General features: G+C 44.5%; 1 protein-coding gene across 1 annotated transcript; it reads right to left on the bottom strand.

Moving 5' to 3' along the window:
- Positions 1-9,891: 9,891 nt before the first annotated feature.
- On the bottom strand, positions 9,892-18,742 carry LOC119141537 (corticotropin releasing hormone binding protein). The gene is made up of 7 exons (XM_037373959.1): positions 18,591-18,742; positions 18,072-18,165; positions 17,282-17,439; positions 14,976-15,186; positions 13,583-13,731; positions 12,117-12,234; positions 9,892-10,596 (listed from the first exon to the last, which is right to left on the bottom strand). The coding sequence occupies exons 1-7, from the start codon at positions 18,669-18,671 to the stop codon at positions 10,439-10,441; spliced, it is 969 nt and encodes a 322-aa protein (XP_037229856.1). The 5' UTR covers positions 18,672-18,742; the 3' UTR covers positions 9,892-10,438.
- Positions 18,743-25,444: the final 6,702 nt, after the last annotated feature.

Genomic DNA, 25,444 nt, shown 5'->3' with positions numbered 1-25,444 from the left:
GGGTGAAAATAAACTATGCTACAAATTCCAGTCAGATGTTCCCTTTTAGACACAGACTTGACAAATAATGCTTTATCAGTATCAATGCACATCAGTGACCACATTGTTCAGTCTTGCATTTGGGAGTGCTTTCCAATTAAAAGCAAATCACTGTAAGAGACTTTCAAATTGGTTTCATTGAAGAAGAAGAAATGAAGGGAAGCTACTTGAGATCTGACAATAGCTGAAGTGATTTGTAAGCATGAAGCACGCAAGATAACATTTAATTAACAGTAGCAAAAATAGAACATCGCTTTGAATTTACGTAAGTTCTCTTTTTCTATGTATGTGCAATGCCCTTTCTTTAAGTTTCTCAGAAAACTGTATTAACCCTCCATTCCTATAGATGATATACCAGTCACAGGTTGGGCAGCATTTCCTGTCCCTTTTTCAGAGATTCCAGTACTGACTTGTAGGGTTCAACCCAGGCAGTATTTTCCAAAAATCTCAATCTGGAATAGTTTTCCTTAAAGCAGTGAAGGTGACTGTGTAGGAGAAATGACAAATAAATCCTTGTCTTTATTATGGCTGTACTCATCAACTGCTACCTGAATTTGAAATGTCTCTGTGGCTTAATCAAGTGATATCTGGAGAACACATGGAGAAAGCAGGACAACTGCAACTCAGGTGACAATCCTGGCTCCCCTGGTCGGCAGAGCCGAACGGTTGGGTGTTTCATGCTGCTAACCTGATCCATTTTGGATGCCTGCTTCTGTGGGACCGGAACTGCAGTTCCTGGGCACTGCTTCACCCTGCTGACCCGTGAAAGGATCCTGATACCATGGATGGCTCCAATTATGCAGATCATACAGCGAGACTGATCTTCAGAAGGTCTTGGTTGAAAGCACATCTCCTGGCCACAACATCACTCCAGCAGACACTACAAATGGGAAACCCCTTCCCACAGCCTTTGCTCAGACCTGGTGTGACAGCACCACTGTCTGCACCCAGTTCCCAAAGTGCAACAGGATGGCAATATTGAGATGCCACTGCAACAGTCATTATATTTGCACCAGAATCCTCTCCCACCACGCTGGCAGACTGCCTTTCCCTTCACGTTGAAGATGGGCAAGTTGCAGCTCCCCAGGAGCACTGCTGCCTGCCTGCTTTGAGACTCTTGTGATGCTAGACTGATGCTAGAATAGCAGCTGTCTGGTGGGATCCCTAGTGTTGGCCGGGGTGCCTACCTCATTCACTAGTCTGCCACTCCTCTTGTGTTGGAGAGGGTGTTTTAGACCTCAGGAACAACTGGAGGAACTGGATAATGCTAAGCAGGCAGGTTGTGGCATCTCTGCCCATGGAGTACTCCAGCCTCGAGTGGCCAAGGCCCTGAGCAACTTGGTGCAACTATGAAACATCATGATCTGCCAAGGTCCTCTCCAACCAGAACAATTATGTGAGGCTGGGGACTGCAGTGAGCACACAGCTGTTGTTCATGGGGCGAGGCCCCTGTGCAAGGCTCCCAGCAAGTGGCTGGCATTTGCACCTGACCCCAGCTCACTGAAGGTAAAAGGTCCCCCTTTTTTTAAATGAAGAAGCAGAATTTCTCCATGGTTGTGATTCCCTCTTTCCCTGCTCCACCATGAACCTTCCCACTAGTCTCCCTGTTGATGTTCTGCTGGAGTTTGAAAACTAGTATGCAATTCTGCACATAGCATGCACTGCACCCACTACCTCAGGCTGCTCCTCTCTTGCTTTTATGGCAAATACATGCTAGTTTAGCTGTGGTGCCTGCTTGCTTTCTTTGTGTGTGTATGTGTGTGTGTGTGTGTGAAAGTACCCTGCTTTCAGTTTTACTCCAATTTTGAGTTTTGCAGGCTTACTGCAAAGTATACTACACCTCTGTGAATTAAAAAACACGAAAGAAACTATACCAAATATGAAAAATAGCAGTAATTTGTAGTAATAGTAAGTTGTGTAGGATTAGTAGTTAATCCACTAGTAATCAATAACTAATTACACACAGCAATTAATCAATTGTACAAGAAACATGAGCATATATATGATCTATTTGCGTGATCTTATTACCCAGAGTTAAGCAGTACTCCATTTTTTGTGACAGTTGTTTCAAAGTCAGCTGGAGAACTGCTGGCTTTTCAGTGATGGGGTCTCCTGCGTCTGTGTAGTAATATAATCGTACCCCTGGGTTATGATGAACCAACTTGGCCTTTTCCAATTGATTTCCCTTTTGCATTCGATGCAATGCAGGCTCCAAAGTCTACTTGACTTTGATGTGTCCTCTGTAAAGTATGCAAATACACACTTGACAGAACCTTCCACTCCTTCTTCACTGCTAAGACAGTAAGAACAACTGTCCAAAAAAGCCAAGAGATGGGAACAAACTCTGACGGATCATGTTCCTGAATTAAGCTGGTTTGGAATAAGAACAAGCCAAAAGCACTGGGGCAAACTCCCCAGGATTCAGTCTAGCCCATTCTTCATGTTTGATTGGATCATCTAAATAGCATTTCCACTGCATCCTCAGCTCCTCTGAAATTTGTACTATCCACTGACTGCAGAGATTCACAGCTCAGATGGGCTGAGAATGAACAGATTTCTAATTTTTGTAATCTTCATTATCTGTGTTCAAACCAACCAAATTATGATAGTAAACTGTCCTGGTTTCAGCTGGGATAGAATTAGTTTTCTTAGTAGTTAATACAGTGCTGTGTTTTGGCTCTGATGTGAGGACAGCACACTGATGGTTTTAGCTGTTGCTGGGTGATGTTTATACTAAATCAAGGACTTTTCAGTTTCCTGGGCCCTGCCAGCCAGAGGGCTGGAGGGGCATGGGGAACTGGGAGGGGACACAGCCAGGAGAGCTGACCTGAACTAGCCAAAGGGACATTCCATACTATAGAATGTCACACTGAGTGTATAAGCTAGGGGAAGATGAAGGAAGGGGGGGACATTTGGCATTATGGTGTTTGTCTTCCTGAGTAACTTTTACATGTGATGGAGCCCGGCTTTCCTGGGGATGGCCGAACACCTGCCTGCCCATGGGAAGTGGTGAGTGAATTCCTTGTTTTGCTTTGCTTGCGTGTGCAGCTTTTGCTTTACCTATTAAATTGTTCTTATCTCAACCCTGAGTTTTACATTCCTTTCTGATTCTCCTCCCCACACCTCTGGGTGAGGGGGAGGGAGCGAGCAGCTGTGTGGTGCTTAGCTGCCGGCCTGGGTTAAACCATGGCAGTCCTTATACAACAATTTCCATGTTTTGTGAAGAAACTATTTCTAACATAAAAAATATTACATTTGGACAGGTAGGGCTGATACTGCTGAAGTGACAAATGGGTCAGCCAAAAAAAAATCTCCTTCCAAAAAGAGCTACACATTTTGATGTAATGAGATGATAAATATGTGTATCAGCTGCATTAAGAATGTCCTCTGTTTTGTGGGGATGGCTCTGCAAAGCTTCCCAGATTTACTTCTTCTGTGCCTCTAATTTTGAGGATCCAACTCTTCCTGCCTCTAACCTGGTCTTTTCTAGTTTTATTCATCTCCCCTACTTAAAGGAACCCAGTGTACTTTAACAGGAGTCTTTTTTTCACCAGTGATGCTGGTAATGTTGCTTCTTCTCAAAGCTTCACTCAACCTGGGAGCTTGCAGCAGCATGAAGGCCCAGGATGTTTTATACAATAAGAAAATGTCCACACAGTCCCAAAGGTGAGGCTGGAGCTTGACTGATTGAGCAGTTAGAGACTGCATTTTGTTACCTCTTCATTTGGACACTTCATTTTTATTTGCAATTAATTGTTGTATCTAGCGGGACTGAGGGAGAATTTACTGTGACTCTAATTAAATTATAGCATAGTTATAAGCATGTGTTATCAATCTCTTTTGCCTCACAAAAGAGCCAGATTTCCAAACCAAAATATTTTTAAGAGAAACCAGAAACTTGGATTTGTGTTTGACCTTCTCCAAGAAGTGCCCAGTTTAAAGCTTAGTTTACTGCAACACTTACATTTGAGGGGGACTGAAATCGAGAGCTACTTGGAGATGTTGCTCATTTTTTCATGTCTTGTAGTAACCTCACAGAAGCTACAGCAACATGTTTTGAATCTGCCTGTTGTGTTGTCTGCTGGATGTAGTCTTTGGGCCCACAAAACCTTTTGGAAGATTATCTTTTCTTTATAAATATAGACTTCCAAATTCAAAAGCTTGTGAAATCTTTCCAGAGAAATTAGGCTTTAACTGTTTTCCCACACACCCAGCTCCATACTGAAGGGCTTTTTGGGACACACAAAACCCATGCCCAGCTAATTCTGATGTCAGGAGGTGCCTGGTTTGGCTTGCAGTTGGTGGCGGCTGCAGGTTGTGGAGTCACACATCTCCAGCTCCTGTTGGGCCAGGCAGCTTGTGTGAATTCTCAGACCACTGGGAGTGGTCTGGGATTGGGAGCAGCAAGGTAGGAACAAATGAGACTCTCAGCACATTCCCCCATCCGTCTAAATGAAGCTCTGACATGTGAACAAGATGTCAGAAGGAGTTGTCATCACCTGTTTTTTTTTGTCTGAGTTCAGCCAGCTCTAGTGTGCTGGAGGTATTTGCTGATATCTGTCAGTTAATTAAAGCTGAGTTTTCCAAAGACAAAATAATTGTTCTTCAGACAAATTATTATGTCCTTTTATCACTTGCCATTGTGATGATTCTGTAATTTTTGTTTTTGTTTTCTGATAAATACTCAATCATACCCCTTACTATTGCCCCAGATTATTTTAACTACTGAGCTTTACATGATGTTTTGTTTAAAAACATGTCAGTACTTGCTTGGAGCTGTGCATGTCTAAGGTATGTGCAGTGGCCAGCAGGCCCTTATGGCCAGACTGGATGATAGGGTATCTTCTGCTGCTCTCATGCACAAAGGAGAGCCCTCCCCAAGCACCTCCTCACCACCAGGAGTGGGAAGTGCCCCAGGGCAGTGGGAGGCTCAGCCTGGACATCTCCCATGGGAGAGGAGCCAAGATCGCCCTTGCTTGACAAGTTTCCCCAGACTTACCAGGAGCACTGGGAAGCAGAAGGCTGTAATGCTGCAGCCTGCTGCCATGGGACTCCAGGAACCTGGGCAAGGCAGAGCCGGTGATGTGACAGCAAGGAAGAAGAGCTGGGGGGCTGTGCCTGTGAGCCTGAAGGCCAGAGGGTGTTTCTCCTCCAGCTCTGGGTGTCTCAGCTCATGGCAGGAGGTGATGCTGCTGATCACCATGCTGCTTTGGGAAACCTCCAACCACCAGCCCCAGGGTGGGACTGTGGGTGGTGGGACATCCATGGGCAATGTGTCCTGTATGAAACAGGCATTATGTGCTTGACCTGAAGGACATGCTTAGGTCCTTCAAAATGCTGTGTGAATCATGATGAGGGACACTAAGTACCAGTGTATAGACGAAAGGCAATTTTTTGTTATAAAACTGCTTGCTTTCCTGTTGAGGGGCAAAGTTATAAAAAAACTATTAGTCAACATTGTAATTGATGGTTCAATGGTAATTTGCAGCAGCACGGTACCATGAATATCAATTTTATTCAAAAGAACAGATAATGAAAACTTTTCATTTTGTAGTGACTCACGTGTAATACACTGCATTTCCTTTAATAGGAAATGATGTGCATACAAAATCTATAGTTGCTATGATTAGTTGTTGCTGATCTTTAAAGATAAGAAGCAAAGTGGGGAAAAAAAGTGAAAACTGTGTCAATTTATCAACAAGAAAGTTACTCAGATACCAGAAGTAATGAGGCTCTGAATAAAAATGACTATAATGAATCACTTCCTTGAAGTATAATTTAGCTTGTGTTTAGAACTCAGTAAGTACAGCTTTGAGGTCCTAAGAAGTGTGCATTTCATGAAAGCAAGTGAAATTTCTTTAAGCACTTAAAAATTAGTTTGGTCCCTGTAACATAATTGGTGCTGCATATATGCCAGTGCAGGATAACAATGTTCAGAGCCTTTTGTACCTGACGTGCACAAAATGATGTGGTCCCTCTAGGTAACATAAAAGCCACTTGGCATGTGAAGCCAGTTCAGTGTGATGGCCCTGAGCATGTATTTTAAATTTGCAGGAGTAGATATTCAGTGGGAAGCAGGTTATATGATCGAGCACCTAATGTGTTCTGCAAATCTACTTTCTGTACTATTCAGCCTCCAGGTGACTCCTTCCTAACTATTGATCAAAACTCCACCACAGAGGAACAATGTCATAGAATCAATGTTAGCAGAGCAGATATTTAGAAGACGTTTTAAAAGTCATTTAGACTGCCATTCAGAAAGACCACACTTGTCTTGGTCTGAGCTCTTATTTTTATTGTTGGTTGTGAAAGATAAAACCCAACATTAGTTTAGCAGGAGAATTCTAACTTAAAAAATTATTGCCTGTTATTACAGAGAGTTGCACATTACTGCCAAGAAGTCTGTGATTTTTTGTCACTGCTTTAAGAACAAAGAATCTAGTTTTGGGAACAAACGGTCACCTCAAAAACAAGAAATCATTGTAACATCTCACTATCATCAGTCTTTCTAAATTGAAATTGTTCTGATGAATTTTACCTCCAAAGGCAGCAATTCAGACTTTAATAAGACATTTCTACTGCAGCTTTACTTATTGAAAATAACCCTTAATTCCTGAACAGCTTTTTTGCTCTTAAAAATCCCAAAGAGCTTGAATAAGTCTGTGTTTATTCCTGTATCAAGACCTATTTTACACAGCTCTTGGTACATGCTCTATATTGGAAGTTTCCGTAACAGTGTGGAAGTTTCCGTAACAGTGTTCTGTTTTCCATTGCCAGAAAACTCTTGACAAACCTTAACTGACTGATTCTTTCAAATGCAATGGAGCATTTCTATAGGGACAAGTGCTCTAGCTTTTTTCACAGTACCTCCAGAGTGTTTCCATCTTCTGGGTAATTTCAACAACAAAGACTTACCACTGTCCAATAAATCTCTGCCATTGTTATTAATTTATTTCATTTCTACTTGGTAAAGATGGAAATAACATTTAAGCTGAAGATTTATTGCATGATCTTTAAGTAGAAGACTTTTAATCATTAAATCTTAATTAAGGTGGGAAATTCAGCCTCCCTCTGGGCAACTCACTACACTTCTTTTTTCTGAACAGCCACCCTGGATTTCATATTAGCACAGAAATGCAAAAGTTGATTCATGTCCTGTATCCCTCTGTCTTCCAAGGTTGAGATTACAGTAAGACTTGTTGATTTTTGTCTCTCCTTGCAATGATTTTTAACCCTAGTTTCCTTTGTAATTTTTGTGGTGCTGAAGAGTTTTTCAGCTGTTGCTTGGGTGTTGGCTTACCCACCAGTTCAAGTTCAGTGGTTTTCCTCCTAAATCTAGTACAGTGCTCCTATGCTGTGTAGTGCTGTTGTGGTATCATGTCACCTTTTACATCACTTCTCTAGAGGAAAGTCAGTGGTGATGCCAAATAAAAAAAAATTAAGAAAAGGGGTTCATTCTCCAACATCAGAGTCTGCACTAATCCTGTGACTCACATCTTCTCTTGACAATTTTGTGGGTTTTAACATTAATTATGAATTTTGGTGATTTTGCCTACGATGATAGATGTCAGGGTGTCTAAATCCTGGACATAAAATTTCTTCTTAAAGCAAACATTTCCATACAGTGCCTCTTCAAAGGCTTTTGTTCCGTTTTTATTATTTGTAGCTTTACTTTTTTTAACTCTTAGGAGGCTTTCCAGTTCTTGTCAGCTTCCAGGCTACAACCTTGTTAATCGATAAGTTCTTTTCTAGCTCCTTTCAACAGATATTCATGTTATTCATATCTTTCTTATCCTGTTTTCTTTTTTTTCCTTCAAAAAACTTTCAGTTTGGTTTGTTTGTTTGTTTTTTCCTTGCAGTGCTTTTATAGCTTTGGTTTCCTTTCTTTTCATTCATGAAGATATTTACTTCCTTAATCTTCCAGAACTAAACCCTGAGGAAGCTGTGACATTTGACATCTGTATGAGCTGACTTCTTGTGACTGAAGTTTTGCAACTCCTGAAATGACGAGGATGTCCATAAATACAGGTTCACAGATTGAAGTGACTATTGATTTTCCACATGAGGCAGAGCTTAAAGCACAGACCAAAATGCCTTGCTGACTGCGGTCCAGGTTTTCCCAAGATAGCCAACAGATAGGAGTGATGTCATTGATGGTGCTGTCTATGTTGATTAAACAGTAGGTGAAGTGACAACTGGTTCTGTTGTCCTATGCAGTGTTACTTTTCATTCTCCTTCGTCTATAACAGTGTGTTCTTAGTAACAGAGTCCACTTCTTTATACTATGGAAGGAGAAATTTCAAATCTCTGAACATTAAGTATCTTTTCTATAAGGCCCTGGTATTCTAGAGGTATTTAATTCATGTTAGGATGGAAAAAAAAGTACCACATAAAGCTGAAAGGGGGAAAATCCTACTACGAAACTGCTCTAAGCAAGGGATCGTGAGCTTATCTTAATTGGTGATCTAGTCCTGAGCTGGTGGACTGGGAATCCCTTGCTGATGTTTCAACTCCTCCTGTGTTTTTTAGTGACCAAGGAGCAGCATTTTAAAGACCTCTACCTCTCCCCAGTTTGAAGGTAGCATATGGATAGGTACGGTCTGGTATGGGACCCCCTGAGCTTGTCCCCAAACTGTGTAGCCCAGAAACCTGCCCTGGTTCATCAAAGGGTGCCTAGGAAAGGCTGGTGGGGCTGAATGTGCTTAGGGCCACCCTGACAGTGAAAGGCACTCGGAAAGGATGAGCTGAGTGGGATGCTGGAGGACAGAGATCCTCTGCCACTGCAAATTTTCTTAGGAAAAAAGCTATTTCATTGAGCCCTGTTTTTTTTTTTTTTTCACTGATGTGATGTCTCTGGTGCTGGGTGGCCATGCCAGCACTGCCAGCACTGCACTGGGGGCCCAGGAAGACCATGGTGGGTCACATAGGGCTGGAGGAGGGATGTGGTGGCCAAGGACTGCCCACTCAGAGCCCTGAGAAGGGCTGCTCCATGTCCCAGGGTAGCCAGCAGCAGTTTTGTCTGAATTTTCTTTGGAACAAAGTGAAACATTTCCACGATCCCTATCCTTTCCACACAGCCCTGCAGGGTAGACATATTTGGCCAAGTCTGACTGTGCTGCCAAACACATCCCTCTGTTCATGAGTCAGTCACCAAAACTGGGCTCCCAAAACCCTACAGAGGGAGAGTCTGAGGCATCCTGTAGTTTTCACCCACTTCAGTGGGGGAGGATTAACTTCATAGCTGCTTAATACCCAAGACACTTGATTTTTGGTGACTATGAGATTAAGAGCCAGAAATCAGTGGTGAAAATCCCAGGCATGCAGCTGGATTAATCAGTGTTGACCATTAATCGAACATCAGAGAAGGAACAGTTTGGTCTCATTAATCCCAGGGGGCACTCCCAGAAAACACAAGTCAGTCCATGTGCCTTCCTCCAAGCTAGGACACAACTCTGGTTCTCCACTTTGCTGTGCCTCCCAGAACTCTCCAGGCTTACACTCCTTTTCTGGGTCACCAAATGTCTGGAAAAAAATAATCTATATTTGCATATCCCTGCCTCCATGGATCAGCAGGACACCTTACCAAAAACCTTAAACAAGAAAGTTGCCCTTAAGTGTACAGCTGGAATGTACTCCACATGAAGGTGTACGCAACATTGGCAAACCAAAGTTCTGCCCATAACGTTACTTGAATAGTCCACAGCTTTACAGCAACATATGCTCAAAATTATCATTTCCAGAAAACTGCACAAGACATAGGAAGTTTAACCAGAATGTTAAAAGTCCTCTTCAGAAAAGCACGACATAACAACGTTTTGCCAACTCTTTGAATGTATTTATTTATGTTTGGATTTGTGTAAGGAAGTTTCCATGCTATAAATTTTTATTAAAAACATGTCATTAAAAATAAAGAGTACATTTATAGTCATAAACAAACCAGTAGTTTTTACACACACTAATGTTGGGTTTTCTCTTACAAAATGGGAAATGTATTCCACCATCTAATTGTTTTCTTTATACCTGATATAAAAGCCAAAAGTTGCTGCGTGAAGTTTATACATACTGTAGATTTCATATGTCCTCAGACTAGATGCACAGCTATTTTGTGTCTGTGTTCTAATAATATTTATATGGGAAACATAGCCTTCTGTTCTTGCTATTGATTTTGGATGTGGTAAATGAGCTTAAATACTGCAGAAAAAATTATAATAACAGAGATTAATATATTGGTTGCTTTTTGTTGCTTGCTCATGGGAATGACCGATTCATATGAAAAAAGAAATATGTTTGTACTGTAGAAAGGCTCGATAATACCAGCTGGTTAAAGGAAAAGTACATTTTTTTTAATTCACCAGAATCTTGTTTTCATTAGCTATGTGAAAATGCATGGCCTGGTTTCTCAGATACTAGGAAAGCAGAATTCCTCAATGCTATTCTCCTTTCTGTTTTCTGTCTCCTGCAGATCTAGTTGATGATACTCAAATGTCACACGGTTGATGTGTTTGCCACTGGAGACCATTCGCAGCACAGTATTGTCACAGCCAATCTTCATTTGGGCTAGTTAGGGAAAAGAGATATGGAGGAGATACAAAGAGACACTTATATAAGAGAGGGAAGAGACATATGTAATGGGGTAATTACAAAGCACTGATACATAAGAATTTGGAAACAAAGCAGATTTGCGTGTAGTGATGTGTAATGTAAATGTAATGTAAAAATAAAAACCTTCTTTTGTATTTGTTAGTTTTACTTTACAAGGGCTTGGGTATTAAATCTGGTTTGTAATGTTTACTCATGCAAATGCCACTCCCCGTCCACCTGCAGTCTCACGTATGCATAGGTAGACATGATGCAGAGGTCTATATATGTTTCTACTTGGGAAGGTATGTCACTGAGATACCATGAGTGAAGGGCAATGGTAATGGCACCCTATCCTGGAGATACCAAAAAGTAACAGTATCAAAATGTTTCCTGTTAGAAGGATGAGTGGTTTTGTGCGTAAGGTAGTTCTTCAAAGTAGCAAAGGCATTTGAGAGTCCCACCAGATAAACTCAAATGGCAGCGCCCAGCATATGGACTCACTCATATTCCCCTCATCATATATGATGGGGAAATCAAGCATGTCACTAACCCCTGCTTTTGGTGAACCATTTCAATAGGGGTTTGGCAAAGCCTCTTTTATTTGGGGAACCTGGAGCACCTTCCTTACCGGAGGGGAAAACTGGTGCGTCACTGGGAGAGTAGGGGCTGCCAAGGTGTGATTTCTCTTCCTTCACACCACCAGAAAAGTACATTTTAATCTCATTGCAGTGCTCAGTATTCATTCAGCACCAGCATTTGCCAGGTAAAGCTTTGAACAGTGCCTGGACCATTAAGCTGTGGTTTGATGAAATGCAAGGGAGACCACAGGTGCAAAGTGCCAGGCACATTCCTGCTCTTCAGCCCTGCAGAAACACCACTTCTCTGGTGCAGCCATTCATACTGCCAAGGTACAACATATGCCACACGGGCTAGTCTGTCACATCACCGCAACACTTCATACTCTGCTATATTGAATATTAGCGGAACTGGGAATTCTTATTTTTATGGGGAGAAAAACATCACTGACCTGGCATGATAGTGAAACAGGTTCAGAGCTCCTCCAGGGTTTAAAGCAGAGAGTGGGAGCTCTGAGGCTTTTAGGGTATGTGTTAGTCCTGCAGCAGAGAAAGAGGCTTTGGAAACACTGAGAAAACTTCTTAACTGAAAATGTAACTGTTCTGCCTTCATTTGTTATGAATTTCCAGCATCATTTATCTGTTGACACTGTAATAATCATATGTTTCATAGAATAAGTATTTTAAAAATATGTATAACTTAACCTTGTTGTAGTGATTACTGTAGGGGCAAGTGAAGTTTGTCAGGGGTGTACTGTATCACAGAGCCCAGTTGCAGTCTTGAATAGCTTTAGGTCTCATGTTCTGCTACGTGTGAAATTCACCAGTCCAGCAGGAAATCTAGGTTTGAGGGGGGTTTTGCACAACTCCCTCTGGTTAATTTTTTATCACACGGAGGTAAGTGGAAGAAGGAGTTCTTACCAGACCCATGAAAGGAGTGACAGAGATCAGCTAGTGGAAACATCTTGGATGGATCTAAGCCAGTTCCTCCTAGAAGCTCCACAAAATCTCCCATTCCTGCACAGCCTGCTGATGGTTTCTAAAAAGGCAGAGATTAAAAGTTATTTATAATTTATCTTCAAAAGGTAGCAGTTCTTTAGACATGATTGCAACCAACAGGAAGTTTTGGAAGTCCTCTGTGCTCAAACCTGTGTGAAATCAGGCTGTTGTCATCCTGAGCCACATTACTTCAATTTTACATTAATCAGTTAATTTCCTTAAAGAATTCCAAAGAAAGACCTCAGTAGGCTCTGAAAATTACTGACAAATAGTTAAGGTGTTGATTCAACTGCTTTTAGTGCAGGTAAGCAATCTGATTCTGGGTGCTTAGACATGTAATCAAATTAATAGAGGCATGGGCTGCACGTGTGCTCACACTCAGCTGGCAGGCAGGAACTTAAGTTCTAGTATACCATACTTATTCCCAAGCAATAAGTGTTGCTAAAATGAGCTGTTCTGGCAAAGTTTAATTAAAGTAAGAATTAACCAAAAGAGCAGTTTTGTGTGATGACAATGGCTCATTGTATATTAGACTCACAAGTGTTCTTTCCTGAAAATTAATGCTGTTTGCCAAAAACATCTCGCACAGACACCTTGTACACCTTTGGGCTGTCACCCATATGCTGCTAATTAAGTGCCTGATATCATTCTCCTGCTGTTGTCCGTTTTCTGCCTGCTGCTGAATAAGTCAACTCACTTGTGCATCTTTCAAAGCCTGGTTTGCTCAGACACTGACAGTCCCTGTGAAGGACTCAGGCTGCCAGTCTCACTGGCAGCTGTAAACAAACCTTGCTCCTGTCCTTCTGGATATTTTGGAATTTGCACCTTCTTAGACCTCCCAGGCACAAGGTGCCACCAACAGGTCTTGTCCTCTCCTGTCTGGTTGTCACCAAGCACCAAATGCTGTGGCCAGTCCCCAGCCCCACACTGTGCATCAGAGCAGATGGAGCAGAGAATGCTCAGCATGCTGAGCAGGGAATAATTTGTGACCATGTTTGTATTTTCTCCGAGCTAATACCTCACTATCTAACCCATGTCTCCTTTCTCTGTTCAGAGTGGCTGCTGCCTTCGTTAGTTTAAATACAGACAGACAGCTTTCCTGGAGAGCACTCCTTTCTTTCTAGTGAAATTCTTACCCTTTGTTATGGCAAGCAATATTTACATGCATTAATGGTACTTTGCATAATTCAATTGCCTCTGTAACATTACAGAGACAGACCCAGCTCCCATCTCTGGGGGGAAGCCAGGGCCCTCAGTGTGCTCACGTGGTCCGCAGCACACTTGCCTTAGCAGCCAGTGCGCCAGGCTAACCTGCTTCACCCCCTTCCCTCTCCTGTGCCCAGGAAAACTGCACACGGTAGTAATTTCTTAAGAAACTAACAACTTACCTTTAGAAAAAGACCATTTAAATGTCCCAGGATAAGATCAGATATTTTTATCACCACTGGGTAGATTATGGAGAAGCTGCAGTTCCTGTGTTGATGAGGAATGACCATGGTAAACCTTCCTGAGGGAGTCTGAGAGATGACATTGCAAGCTGAGGCATGGGAGAAGGTACAAGGGTTACTTGTGCAGTCATCACTGCATGTAGCAAAATGATGTACTTTCAGTACTAACGAAGAACGGATGTTTTAATTACTGACAGTTACAACCAATGCTGACAAATATGCATATGGCATTTTCTGGGCCTCTTGCATAGCATTTGTTCCCTAGAAATTCCCTGCCCATTGCTTACCGTGTAGCATGAGGGATGGCAGGACTTGAGGTTGAAGCAGTCGATGAGAGAGCTTGCACCCCAAATCTATACGTCAGGGGCATATGTTATCGAGGGCTTGTACTGTTTGCCAGTCTGAAGGAGGCTAAATATGTGTGCAAGGCTTTTGTTTAGCTTTAACTGGTTACCACCTGATATTGCCAGCAAACCCCTAAGTGCTGTTCTGCTCCTTTTAACTGGAGTTCCTTACCCTGCAGAACGTCCCATTGAAATTAGAGCAGGTAGATGCTGATTTTATCTTAAAGTTCAAACTTAACTGTTCAGGTAAAGGAGTGGCTTATCATCTGTATGTGCAACCCAAGGGATCTTCCACGCAGACCTGGAAGCCTGCAGCTGCTTCAGCAGTCCAGTGAAGGACACAAGCCACCCCCAGCAGCTGCACACAATAATCACACCCACAGACATTAAGTCACGCCAGTGCAGAGACTCAGCTTGCAGGTTTGTGCCTGAATAACTCAGAGTATGGACAGGGCACATGCTGTCACCTTCATCTTTGCATGGTAAGGCAGGTAAATCAGACTGACCTGAACAATGATTGTTAAATGTCCTGTACCCTTTTGGAGAAACAATGCAAGTGACCGTTAACTTGTGCCTTGCCAGCTCACGGGCTTAGGCAAATAGATCTTTTTTTCCTCATTGTTCACCCAGATAGAAATTGCTGAGATAAAACTCTCTGAATTAATACTATTTGTTCTAGCCAAATGTGTTGGAACGTGGCAATACTGGATTGCAAGAGATCTTCTTTGAAAGAAAGAGTCTTCTGGTCCTGAATTGAGGCCATGCTGAAGTTATGTTTTACACTTTGTTTACTTTTTCTTTTCTTAGACACACACTGAGCCTGAGACAAATCCTCAGGTATGTGGGTGTGTGCGGCTCTGCTGGCATTACTGGAGCCAAGTCAGTGCAGATATTGTCAGCCAGTGAGAGAATTCAATACAAACCAAGATGCTCATTTTGCTTCCTGCCCCAAACCCAAGCCCATTTGATGTTACAAAACACAGACTTACGAAAGAGGTTGGCGTTTTTCTTTACTGTGACAGTAAATCCATTGCCTGGCTGGTGAATCCTGAAGAAGACCATTGCCACATTCTGCGATGACCTGATGCTCCTCTGAATATTGCCACTTTCACAAAAATCTACATATCTTTGGGAAGTGGGGAGGGGATGGTCCAAGGAACTGGGAAATTTCTCTCCTTTGAGTATCCAGCCATCAAATACCTACAGGAGGGTTTGAATAATTGAAAACAAGGATTTTGCTTATCGCTCTTTCAGCAGAGAACAGAAACTTTAAGTATTGCAGGCACTGTTTTATCTTGACACCAGTGGCCTGTTCAAAGCCACCAATTGTAAACAAAAATTCTTTGCATTTATTGATTTCCTATCACTTAACTGATTATTCAAGCTTCAATATGAATTTAGGAAAGGGAAACATAAATTGTAGTGTCTTTATTTCCTTCGGGTGACAATTTGGTGACCTTTTTTTGAGGCAAGCATCTCTTTTTGCCTCCGCATCATCACATTTGCATTTTTTTTTTTTATTTTTTTACTATTGTAATTTCATTGCTACCAAGAGAAGTTTTTGACCAGCTTGATTTGGAAGCCACACAAAACATGTCACCCTTTCAGACTCTGGGTATTGAGTCCATTATCTGGCCTGTAATTTTCCACCATCCATGTTTTGCAGCTTGTCATTGATGGGCCCAGAGGCATTCCAGAGGTATTGGAATACAATAAAGCTTCAGGGAGGAATTATTGGCAGAGGTATTGCTCTCTCCTGCATCTGTTCTTTCAGCTCTTCCTAACCACTAGAAAGCAGAACAAATGCTACCTTACTTGGCTGCATCTTAAGCAGCAACCTCTACAAATCTTCCCTTCACAACAAAAATAGCAACAATTTGCCCTCACCATCTTCAGGGAAATGTGTCAGAAATGTGTCAGAACTAGAGATCTGTATTAACTCAGTATACCTGTGCAGCTGCCTGCCTTGCTGTTACAGCTCCCTCCCAGCCACTCTCACCCAGTAATTCCTTCTATGCTCCAGTCAATACTTGGAAAATCCAAGGACCAGATCCTGCCATCACTTCGGTAAGTAATCCTAATGCGAGTATGTGTGGGACTTCCTCACGGAAAAGCTACAGGATCAGTCTCTGGATTTGCCAGAGCTGTAAGTTTTCTGAAGTAATGAGACGTGGGCTCAAATCACAGCAAGGAAAAGCTGCCTCTATAACTACAATAGTATAATGCAGAAACTGGGGACCCCATGATCAAAAGAAGGAAACCTCTATAAAGACTCAAAGATCTCTTGGCAATTTCCTAGCCTCCGTAAGTGCCTGTAAGTCTAGGTACAAAATCCTTGGACCCATGGCAGGCTGAAATCAGCCTGCTTTAGCAACGTGGGGAGACATCCCAGCCAGGGGTGCAGGATCGAGGAACAGGATCCCCCAATGTAAAGCAAGCAGGGGGACAGCATCCATCCAAGAGAGGGAGACAAGGAAAAGGCTGAAGGGCAGCTGTCCTCCTTCTCCTTCCCAGAGCTCAGCTTGCTCAGCTGGGTGGGGTGGGGGCTGTGCTGTGCATGGCCACTGCAGCACAAAGGGCAGGGCGCAGGGTGAGGGGAACAGCCAGGGGCTGTCAAGCCTCCCCTTCTCTCCTGAACCAAGTTCAGATCTTGGTCAACACTTCTGACTGCTAGTAAAATGCACTTATAAAGTTTTTGATACTGGAATATAAATGGTTCTGCATCATGAACCTCTTTCTGCTCAGAGCCAACATCCTGAAAAGCTCTGATGGGGCCATGGAAAAGAAAGCCTGCAATGAGCCACTCATTAATAAGCTGATGCTAAGTGATCTGCAGGCAGAGGTCCTGGAGCAGCAACAGCCGTTCTGAGAGCTGTATCATTATCTGTGGGGCTTGTGTGATTCATAACGCAGTAAGAAAACCCTCCTAACGGGGCTGAGGGGCTCAGCTTGTGCTGACCAAACTTTTCAGTCAGTCCTCCAGGCATGGACACTCCGTAGAGGTGCTCCTGGAAGAGTTCAGTAGACTGGATGCTGCAGTTTGGAGAGGGATTCTCAGCCTGCACCCGACCGCTTTAGGGGGATGATGATGGAAGGGGACATAGCCAAAGTGCCTCAGGGAGGAGGAACATCCACGCCAGAGATGACTTTTCTCTGAAAGCCTGTTCTGCACACACAAACACACACATGCTCACATTCACAAGTTCTCACCTGCCCCTTCCACATGTAGCGGATGTCTCACATGTCAGATGGGAGCAGGGAAGGGGAAGCGCAGCAGGACTTGCCAGCTTCTTACCTTCAGGATGTCGCCCCCTTGGCAATCGATGTTTACAAAGTTGTAGTTTATTGTGATGAGCTCCTCGGGCTCCCCGATGAAGAATGTTGCACAGTGCAGCTGCGGTTGGTCTGCAGTGAAGGTGAACTGCCCCTCTATACTTAGCATGTCGATACACCCTGCAGAAACAGATGCAGAGCTGCTGCCTCAGCCTGCTGGGGAGGGAGACCCAGTGCCAGCTCCCTTGGCGCAGGGAAGGGGCGAGCCAGGGAGACCCACACACTGAGACTGGTCTGGCAGTGATGGGAGGGAGACTCGGCTGGAGCAATGAGGAACCTGCTGAACATTAGAGGATGAATAGTAACGCAGAGGTGTAAGCACAAGTGTGTGATGTGGGGATGTGGAGGGGATGACATGTCGAAGCATCTCTGAGCAGAAAACTCTGTATGTTCACAAGTGTGCAAACACCCTGTTCCTTCAGATTTCTCTCTAATCACAGCTTTTCCATCTGCCTCATCCCCTGGAGATGTGACCTGCCCAGGGATGCAGGTGGCAATCCCCATCCTCTTCCTATTGCTTGGGACCCACAACTCTGACCCCAACCTCTTTTCAGAGCCATGTTTTGATCCCTGTGTCTCAACCACCACAGTTTTCCTGAGATTTTAACACATGGTCCTTCTCCCCTGCCTTGCAAAAAGTGCCTGCATCTCTGTCACTCTCAAATAGTCCCCTTCTCCTCCCTGATCCCCGACATCCCCGCAGGACTCTCCCACCCACTGATGGTCTCCACCAGAACACCAAAAAAACTCACGAAGTGACCGCCGGTAGATCTGCCCTGCAGACAGCTCTCGCTTCAGATCTTCACTGAGGAGTAGGAAGGGCTCATCTTCACCAACATCCCTCACCTGGTGAAGGAAAGAGGGCAAGAAGAGGCTGGGGCAAAGTGAAACAGTCTCTTCCCTGCACCTCTCAAGAGCAGGCACCAGCAGATTAAATCCCTCCCCCAGAAACAGTGCAGCGGTGGAAGAACTCAGTCAGAAAGCTGCCAACCTGCAGCAGAGGGGAGCAAAGCTGCCACCTAAGAGGTGAGCCCAGAAGCTCAGTGCACAGCAAGTCTCAAATCCTCAGAAAAAATGCAAGTTTGAGAAAAAGGAGGAGAAAAAAATGGAAGGACACAGGCAGGACTACCCAGGTGTAGGTTTAAGTCAGGAGGAATTGGAATAGGAGGGGAGAGAGGAAAAAGCATGATGCTTGAAAGCTGGGAGTACAAGTTAGAAGACAGCAGCTAAAAGCACAACAAGGCACTTTAGTCCTCAGCCCCATTGCTCACCTCTAGGTATCTGGTCTCCCCCTTGGAGGCTGCCAGGAAGATGAGAACGAAGTGGCACTGAAACTGGAAAGCAGACGGCATGCTGACACCTCCTCTGCCAGCCCTCCCTCTCTCCCTGTGGCCAAGTTTCTCCTGAACTGTGCCGGTAGGCAGGAGCCGCTGGGGTATCTTGGAGAGACTCTTTTTATAGAGCTGTTGGGAGGGGAGGCACTTGGTCCCCGTACTGATAGGGTAACCCATGGTAACTGAATTCCTCTCGCAGTGACATAGTGCGTGGGCATGACGAGGGTCCAAATCACAGCCACAAATTTTCAAGCCAGTTGAACTCCCTTCACTGGCAGGTGTCTTTTCTACTTATCTGTCTGGCAGAGCTGAAAAGCTCTGCAGAGGGCAGCCCATCCCTGTGCAGCTGGGGCACTTGTGTGGTGTGTTTATTTCCAGTTACTCCAGAGTGAGGAATGAGGAGCATCCCTCCCTCCTCCTCTTTCCTGCTTTCCAGTCCCAGGGCATTTTGGACCTGCAGGGCTCCCTGCCTCCCTCCTGCTGCTCTGCGACATGCAGCTCTCTGCAGCCTCCGTGCCAGGTGCTTTCTACTGGCCAGGCCTGAGTGGGTGCCCCTGCATCCAGCCAGGCTTGCAGCCTGGGGCCAGCATCCCTCTGGGGCTGTGGGATCTGCTGGCTTCTAGGTACTGCACCTGCAACTGGGGCTCTGCAGCAAGTACAAAGGCAAAACCAGACAGCTCTCCCTGCCACACATGGCTTTCATACAGGAATTAGGAAAAGCTGGGGTTCCCAAGGGCATATTCCCCATGGAACAACTGATACTGCACCAGCCCTGATCCTCAAGAGAAACATGAGAAAGGCCTTCAACAGATGAACCTGGGAATGAAAATTCGTAACTCTGCAGAGTACTAAAAAGCAGTAACTCAGCGGAAATATTAGTTTTAGTATATATTCTTGTTTTCCCCCGACCCAGGATGAACCATCAATACTCTGCAGGCAGTAACTACCCTTTCCACATCATTCTTGCTAATGTCTTGTTCTGCTCTATGCTTCCCTGTCAAATTGTCACTTTGGTTCAGCAAAACTTAGAAATAATATTAGATATATTATTTAGAAATAATATGATCTGGACTTGGAAAGCTTTAAGTTTGCTGCTTCTGATTTCATTGGAGGGCTTATGGAACAGTTACTTGCTGTTTCATCCAACTTGTTGGTCAAACAACAACTAAATAAATCTTATTCTGTCTACACACCTGTGGCTCTGACCCTATTATACTACAATTCCTATTCTGATGGTTTACTTTAATGTAAACTATGATATTACTCCATATCTGCATGGAACTTCTCTGAATTTGCTGTATCTGTGTGGGTTTCAAGAGCATAAAAAGTACTAAGGAAATGGAAAACATTATTTTTGAACTTTGACATCAAGTTGCATTTGAAGGTTGTTAAAACTGCTTTGGAGAACTAAGTAGTTAATTATTGCGTGAACCAAGACTGAATTAATTATCCTCATGTACTTGCTTTAAATTGTTTAAATACTGTGATTTTAGGCAAGGAGTATCAGAAGGTTATGCAAGGGAGTTTGGAATCTGAAATCCGTTGAAGTTCTTTGGGAATTACAAGTTTTGCTGGAAAATTGCAGGGTTTAGTCCCAACTTGCATTAGAGGGTGGCTGAGAGGTTAATCAGGGTGGTGAGAGGTGCCCTGGAGACCACTGGGATCCTGTGGGACCAGGAAGGGCTGCAGGGGAGCCCAGCCTCATTTGCTTTTCTTATCACACATTCACTTTCTGAAGAAATGAAGAAGGTTAGAATTACAGCATGACCCCTCCACTCCCCATCTTTGAGGCACTTTGCAGAACCTAGTCCCAGTTCCACCTGGGGTGTCCCGGTTTGCCCTGCTTGACCCCAACCTAGACCTCAGATGCTGAGTCCTTGTATATCTTCAATAAAGGACAGAGAGTGTTTGATTGTGTGAGAATTTGACCAGTTAATGAAGATTTGGTTAAATTCAGCTCTAAAAATGAGTGAAAGACAAATGACATTGCAGCTAAATCAGTATGACTGTCTGTTAAACCAGCTGTGAGGTGATCTGCTCAGAACAAAACTTACCAGCACCAATGTCAACGTATTTTAAACTCTTGCCCATGAATAGCTGAGGTCTGGGCTAGCATAACATTCGCTGGTGGAGGTGCCCGTACAAGCAGGTAGCTCCAGGGGCTGGAGGACAGCCTGGCAGATGAGGTGAGGGGACTATCCTTGTCCAGCTAGGAGAGGGAGGGTGGGAGGGAGGACAGGAGCCATCTTCACATCTGTTGTGATTTCTTACTCGCACATCACCTACAGAGGCTTTGCGTTTCCTATGCAACAGCTGCAGAGTTTGCTTTGTGCAGTACAAATATTCTCTATAACATTAGTGCAAAAGCTAAACTCAGACACCCCTTGCTGTGGATGTAGGGTTTGGTTTTAACAGAGGCGCTAAGGCAACCTGTCATCTACTCTGAGTCATCTTCTGCTTTGCATTTTGGCTCTGGGCTCAGCAGGAGCCAATGAAGCACAATGGTACCTTGCCCAGTCTCATTGCAAAGCCTTAAAGTGCCTGGGGTAATTTCTTGTGTCCTCAAATATGGGGCTGCCCTCAGTCCCCAGACTCTTATATGCTTCTGTTGCGCCTCTAATGCTTGTGGAAGGCAAATATTTGGGATGGGGATAGGAAAACACATGCAGAGAGGTGCAGCTGCTGCTGCTGGCAGGGTCTCTGCCCTGCAGTGCCTCCACACCTGACCCAGGTGCAGCCTGGGCAGATAGACCCCCAAAGGGGACCAGTTCTGGGGGAGGAAGGCGGCTTAGCTCCAAGCCCCTACACCCCTGCTGTCAGAGGGCAAGAGAGGATGGGGCACTACCTCCCCACTCAACACTGCTGCCTCCTCACAGGCTATCACAGGTCTCCTTCTTCTCTGCACCTCCCTTTGCCTGCCCCAGTGCTGCTTTGCTTTAAGGCCACTGGCAGAGTCTGAGCATTTCAGGGGATGAAATCGTGATTAACAAAGCAAAGAAAAATCAGCCGTTTAAACAGGGTTCAAAACATCCCCGCAGCAGAAAGGAAAAAGCACCTTCAATGCGATACAAACCCTTGGGCAAATGAGGAAGGTGTCATTTTGCTTTCAGGGCGTCGAGTCATGTTAACACTTTGTAGGACAATTTTTTTTATTAATATCAAATTATATAACACAGCAGGACACATTCCCAATCTGACCCTGCTAGGGGCTAGATAATCCAGTTGCTTTCTTGCTATAACATCTCGACTCTCCCAGGAACCGTAACTCACTCTGGGAGCAGCCCCTTTCCCTGGCAGAAGCAATGGGATGCCATTATGCTAGTGAGAGACCGGGCTGCATGTAGGGTATCACCCACCCTGCTTTACTACAGCTCAGGGGGAGTATTGCTGGGGGACCCCAGCCTTTGCAGAGCCTCAGGTGAAAGCAGTACTTGTGGGTGGTTCTTTTAGGCCATTCAGCTACTGCTTGGGAGACCCAGCTGCCCCACGGTGGGAATCCTCTGCCTCATGCTCAGAGCTTGTAGGTGTCTTTCAGCTATTATAGCAGAGAATTGATCCCAGTTGTGGTAAGAGGTGGAGAAAATAGAGCTGAATAAAAAGAGTCGTGAAACAAACTCCATTTACCCTCCCCCATGTTGATCAGGCAATGCTCTGCGCTGTAATACAGGTGGTAAATGCAGTTTGTTTTCCTCAAATGTAAGGTAGTTGGTACAGGAAGATTGTGGATGATGTTCTTGGTAGTGAGATTTCTCAGTGAGCAGTGCTTGACTCACAAACACTTCTTAGGGATCCCTCCCCAATATGAAGAAGGGCCAGGTGCTATGAACCCTTTCTGCTCTCCAAAAGGGTCCCTTGAATCCTCAACTCACTAACACAGCACCTTCCATGCTTTAATTCCTGCAAAAGATCATTTTATTTTAGTATTCGCTTCACCACAAACGTGCTGGAAGCTGTGGCCCCTACTCCATCCACTCAGCGTGTGAATTTCACCTGCAGCACATCTCATCCTGCACCCACTTAAAGGTACAAACCTCGAGGCTTGCTGACTCTGGAGAACCTGTAAAACCACAGCTGCTGGACTTCCTACCAGATACTTGTTGAAAATCACAATCTTCTGGTTCAGGCCATATTTTAAACCCACCGTTTCTTGCTGTCTGGAGCACGTCCCTCCTCAGCTGCAGCCTGACTGCTGGCACAAGCAACCAGAGCAAACCAAGCCTTCCTCTAGCACCAGCACCTTAAACAAGAGCTACTTTTCCTATATAGACACAACCCCATGCAGGCTCTCACTCCATGCCACGGGGAGCAGCCCAGCTGCTGCACGTCCCACAGGCCCCCTCTCTTTGTTTGTGCCCCATGGTTTCTTCAACTGACAGCAGCAGCAGTGAGTCTGCAGTGCTACACCACTGACTGCTCAAGTGGAGACAATTTCTCCTGCCTTGGGCACTCCGTCCTCAGCTGTGATGCTGATTTCTCACTGCTGCTCTGCGCTGGCTGAAGAGATATGGTGTGAGGTAATGCACAGTGCAAGACGTCTGGCTGAACTTCAAACTTCCTCTCGTGGCAGCTGCTAAACATTGTGCTGAGCTACATTTATTTCCCTTATGCTCATCCCCACTGTAACTCAGATTTAATTCAGGGACTAGTTTTTCCTTTCCCCCAATATGTCTGGGAGATGTAGTACTAGCCAATCCTTGCTTTTTACCATGTGGCTGCAGGTCTCATGCCGATGTCCATATCGTTGCAGGGAAGGGGGTTGCTGCACATCACTTGTGTTTTATTATACATACATGCCATTCAACTGGTTGCAAATCCTTCAGTATATGATTCCCGAATGGTGTGATCAGTTAGCCCAGGTTAAGGTGAAGAAGTGGCCCTGAAGTGTCGTAAAGGCTAAATTTTTGGTCTTGTCCTTGCTAAATTGCATGCCAGAAATCACTTGTTGTTCTGAAATAAAACCACAGAAAAGGAAGAAAAGGGGAGGCTTAACAGCAAATTGCAGCCCTGGAGGTCCTTAGGAAAAGATGTCCTTGGTACAGACTCATACAAGACTGCTTCAAAAACTGTCTGAGAGATCCAGAAGCTACAGCCAAACATGTATGGACCTCCTTCTTCTGGTTCAGTTCCCTCATTTCGTAAGTCACCACAGAAAACGCTGGGGTTCCTAGATCCATACTCAATACTTGCAAATCATTACGGAATACTTCATGTCAGCTCTGAGGGACTTTGCAGCCAATCTCATCAGCAACCATCAGGCCCTTCTCCACTAAGAGGTCACACCACGATTCGTGTTATCATTGTTGATAAGGGCAAATTAATTATCAAGATACATGCTGCCAAATCACCTGTGTATCCAGTACACACTGTCACCACCACATCCCATTGCAATGGTTCACGCACTGCCCTGCCCAGGACCCAGCCAGGAGATGACCCATAGTGCAGACCCAGAAAAACAAATGTGGAGCTTACAAGCATCTCCAAAACCCTCATTGCCTGGAGAACCCAAACTGTGACTGCCAGATTGCTCAGGACCATAACTGTGGCTGTGATCATGACTACATTTGGGGACCGTTTGTGGCATTTAAGAAGTGAGTTTGATTGTTGCCGTGGCAGTTATTGATGGGTAACCAGCCATTCTACAAAATGCATCTGCTATTTATTTGAAACAGCTTAAGCAGCTAGGCTATGGACATATAATAGGAAAGGTACAGTTCAACATGACTGAAGTAACTGAATTGGCCCCGTCAATGACTTGATACTCTCCTTTTACAGGAAACCAGTCAGAGTTGCAGTGACAGCTGAAGGAGAGTATGCCCAGCAGCAGAAACACCAAGTCTGAAATCACATTTTGTACTTCATTCCTTTACTCTTGTATTGGTTTCAGCATCAGGCAGGTTTCCCAATAGTCCATGATCCAACCTGAGCCCAAAACTCCTCCCTCTGTGGTCAGTGACTATCTCTGTTACTGACTTCTGTTGCTACCTGTCTACCCCAGCTCTGTGCTGGGTATGGTAAGCCTCTTCCAAGCCTTGCCATACATCTCTCTGTAATGACACTTCTATTACTTCTTGGTATGTGTCTAAATTGGCTTTAAATAAAGCTGAACTTTCTATAAGGGGAAGTAAGTGTAGCTTGTTAACTCTGGGCAGTTTGACACAAGAGATGTGTGATTTGTCATGCTGAATAGTTTAGAGAAATGACAAACATGTGTGATTTACGAACTAAAACCCTATCAGCATCATGCAGGCTTGATGATAAGTGTTGCATTAACACTATTTATAGTATTGAATAAAGGCAAGAACTGTGAAGCCCACAGTTTAGCAGGTTACAAATAATCAAGCAAACATTCAGACACTGAGATTACCCTGAGGGCGGTTATCGCCACCAGCTCTGCCTGTGACTCAACCCAGTGTCTGCACAAAGCAGTCAGGGCCAAGAAGTGGGAGCGGAGAGAAGTCTTCTCCCAGGAAGGAGAGATGTGGGAGGGGGTGACTGGCACAGCTGCGTGCCATCACTCTGGCATTAGGAGAGGCACCATTTGCCCAGATGTTTAATTTCAGCCTGGGCCTGCCTCCTCTATGGATCCCCCACATGGTACCTGTCTTCTCAAGGACTGGTGCAGGAAGACCTCAATGCCAGACCCACAGGCAGGTGTCAATGTGGCTCCCAGGCAAGGGACCGTGGTAGGTGACTCCTTCAGTCCATGTCTATGGAACAGAGTGGGTTGTGTTTGAATTTGCCAGCTGCAGCAGCTGCTCTGATCAGTCCCAGTGGCCTTGCAGAAGAAAAAT

The sequence above is a fragment of the Falco rusticolus genome, chromosome Z (genome assembly GCF_015220075.1).
Source record: "Falco rusticolus isolate bFalRus1 chromosome Z, bFalRus1.pri, whole genome shotgun sequence".
NCBI lineage: Eukaryota > Metazoa > Chordata > Aves > Falconiformes > Falconidae > Falco > Falco rusticolus.
Note: the sequence above shows the minus strand (reverse complement) of the source record. Positions and strands in the feature narration are given on the sequence as shown.

Bases quoted from the DNA above. Each gene is read 5' to 3' on its own strand.
- LOC119141537 (XM_037373959.1), bottom strand. From the start codon at position 18,671: ATGCCGTCTGCTTTCCAGTTTCAGTGCCACTTCGTTCTCATCTTCCTG. The intron at 13,732-14,975 runs GTAAGTCTGTGT...CCCATGCCTCAG, and splicing joins GAAAAACGCCAACCTCTTTC to CTTGCAATGTCATCTCTCAG. The intron at 12,235-13,582 runs GTAAGTTGTTAG...CTGCCTTTTTAG, and splicing joins TAAATGGTCTTTTTCTAAAG to AAACCATCAGCAGGCTGTGC.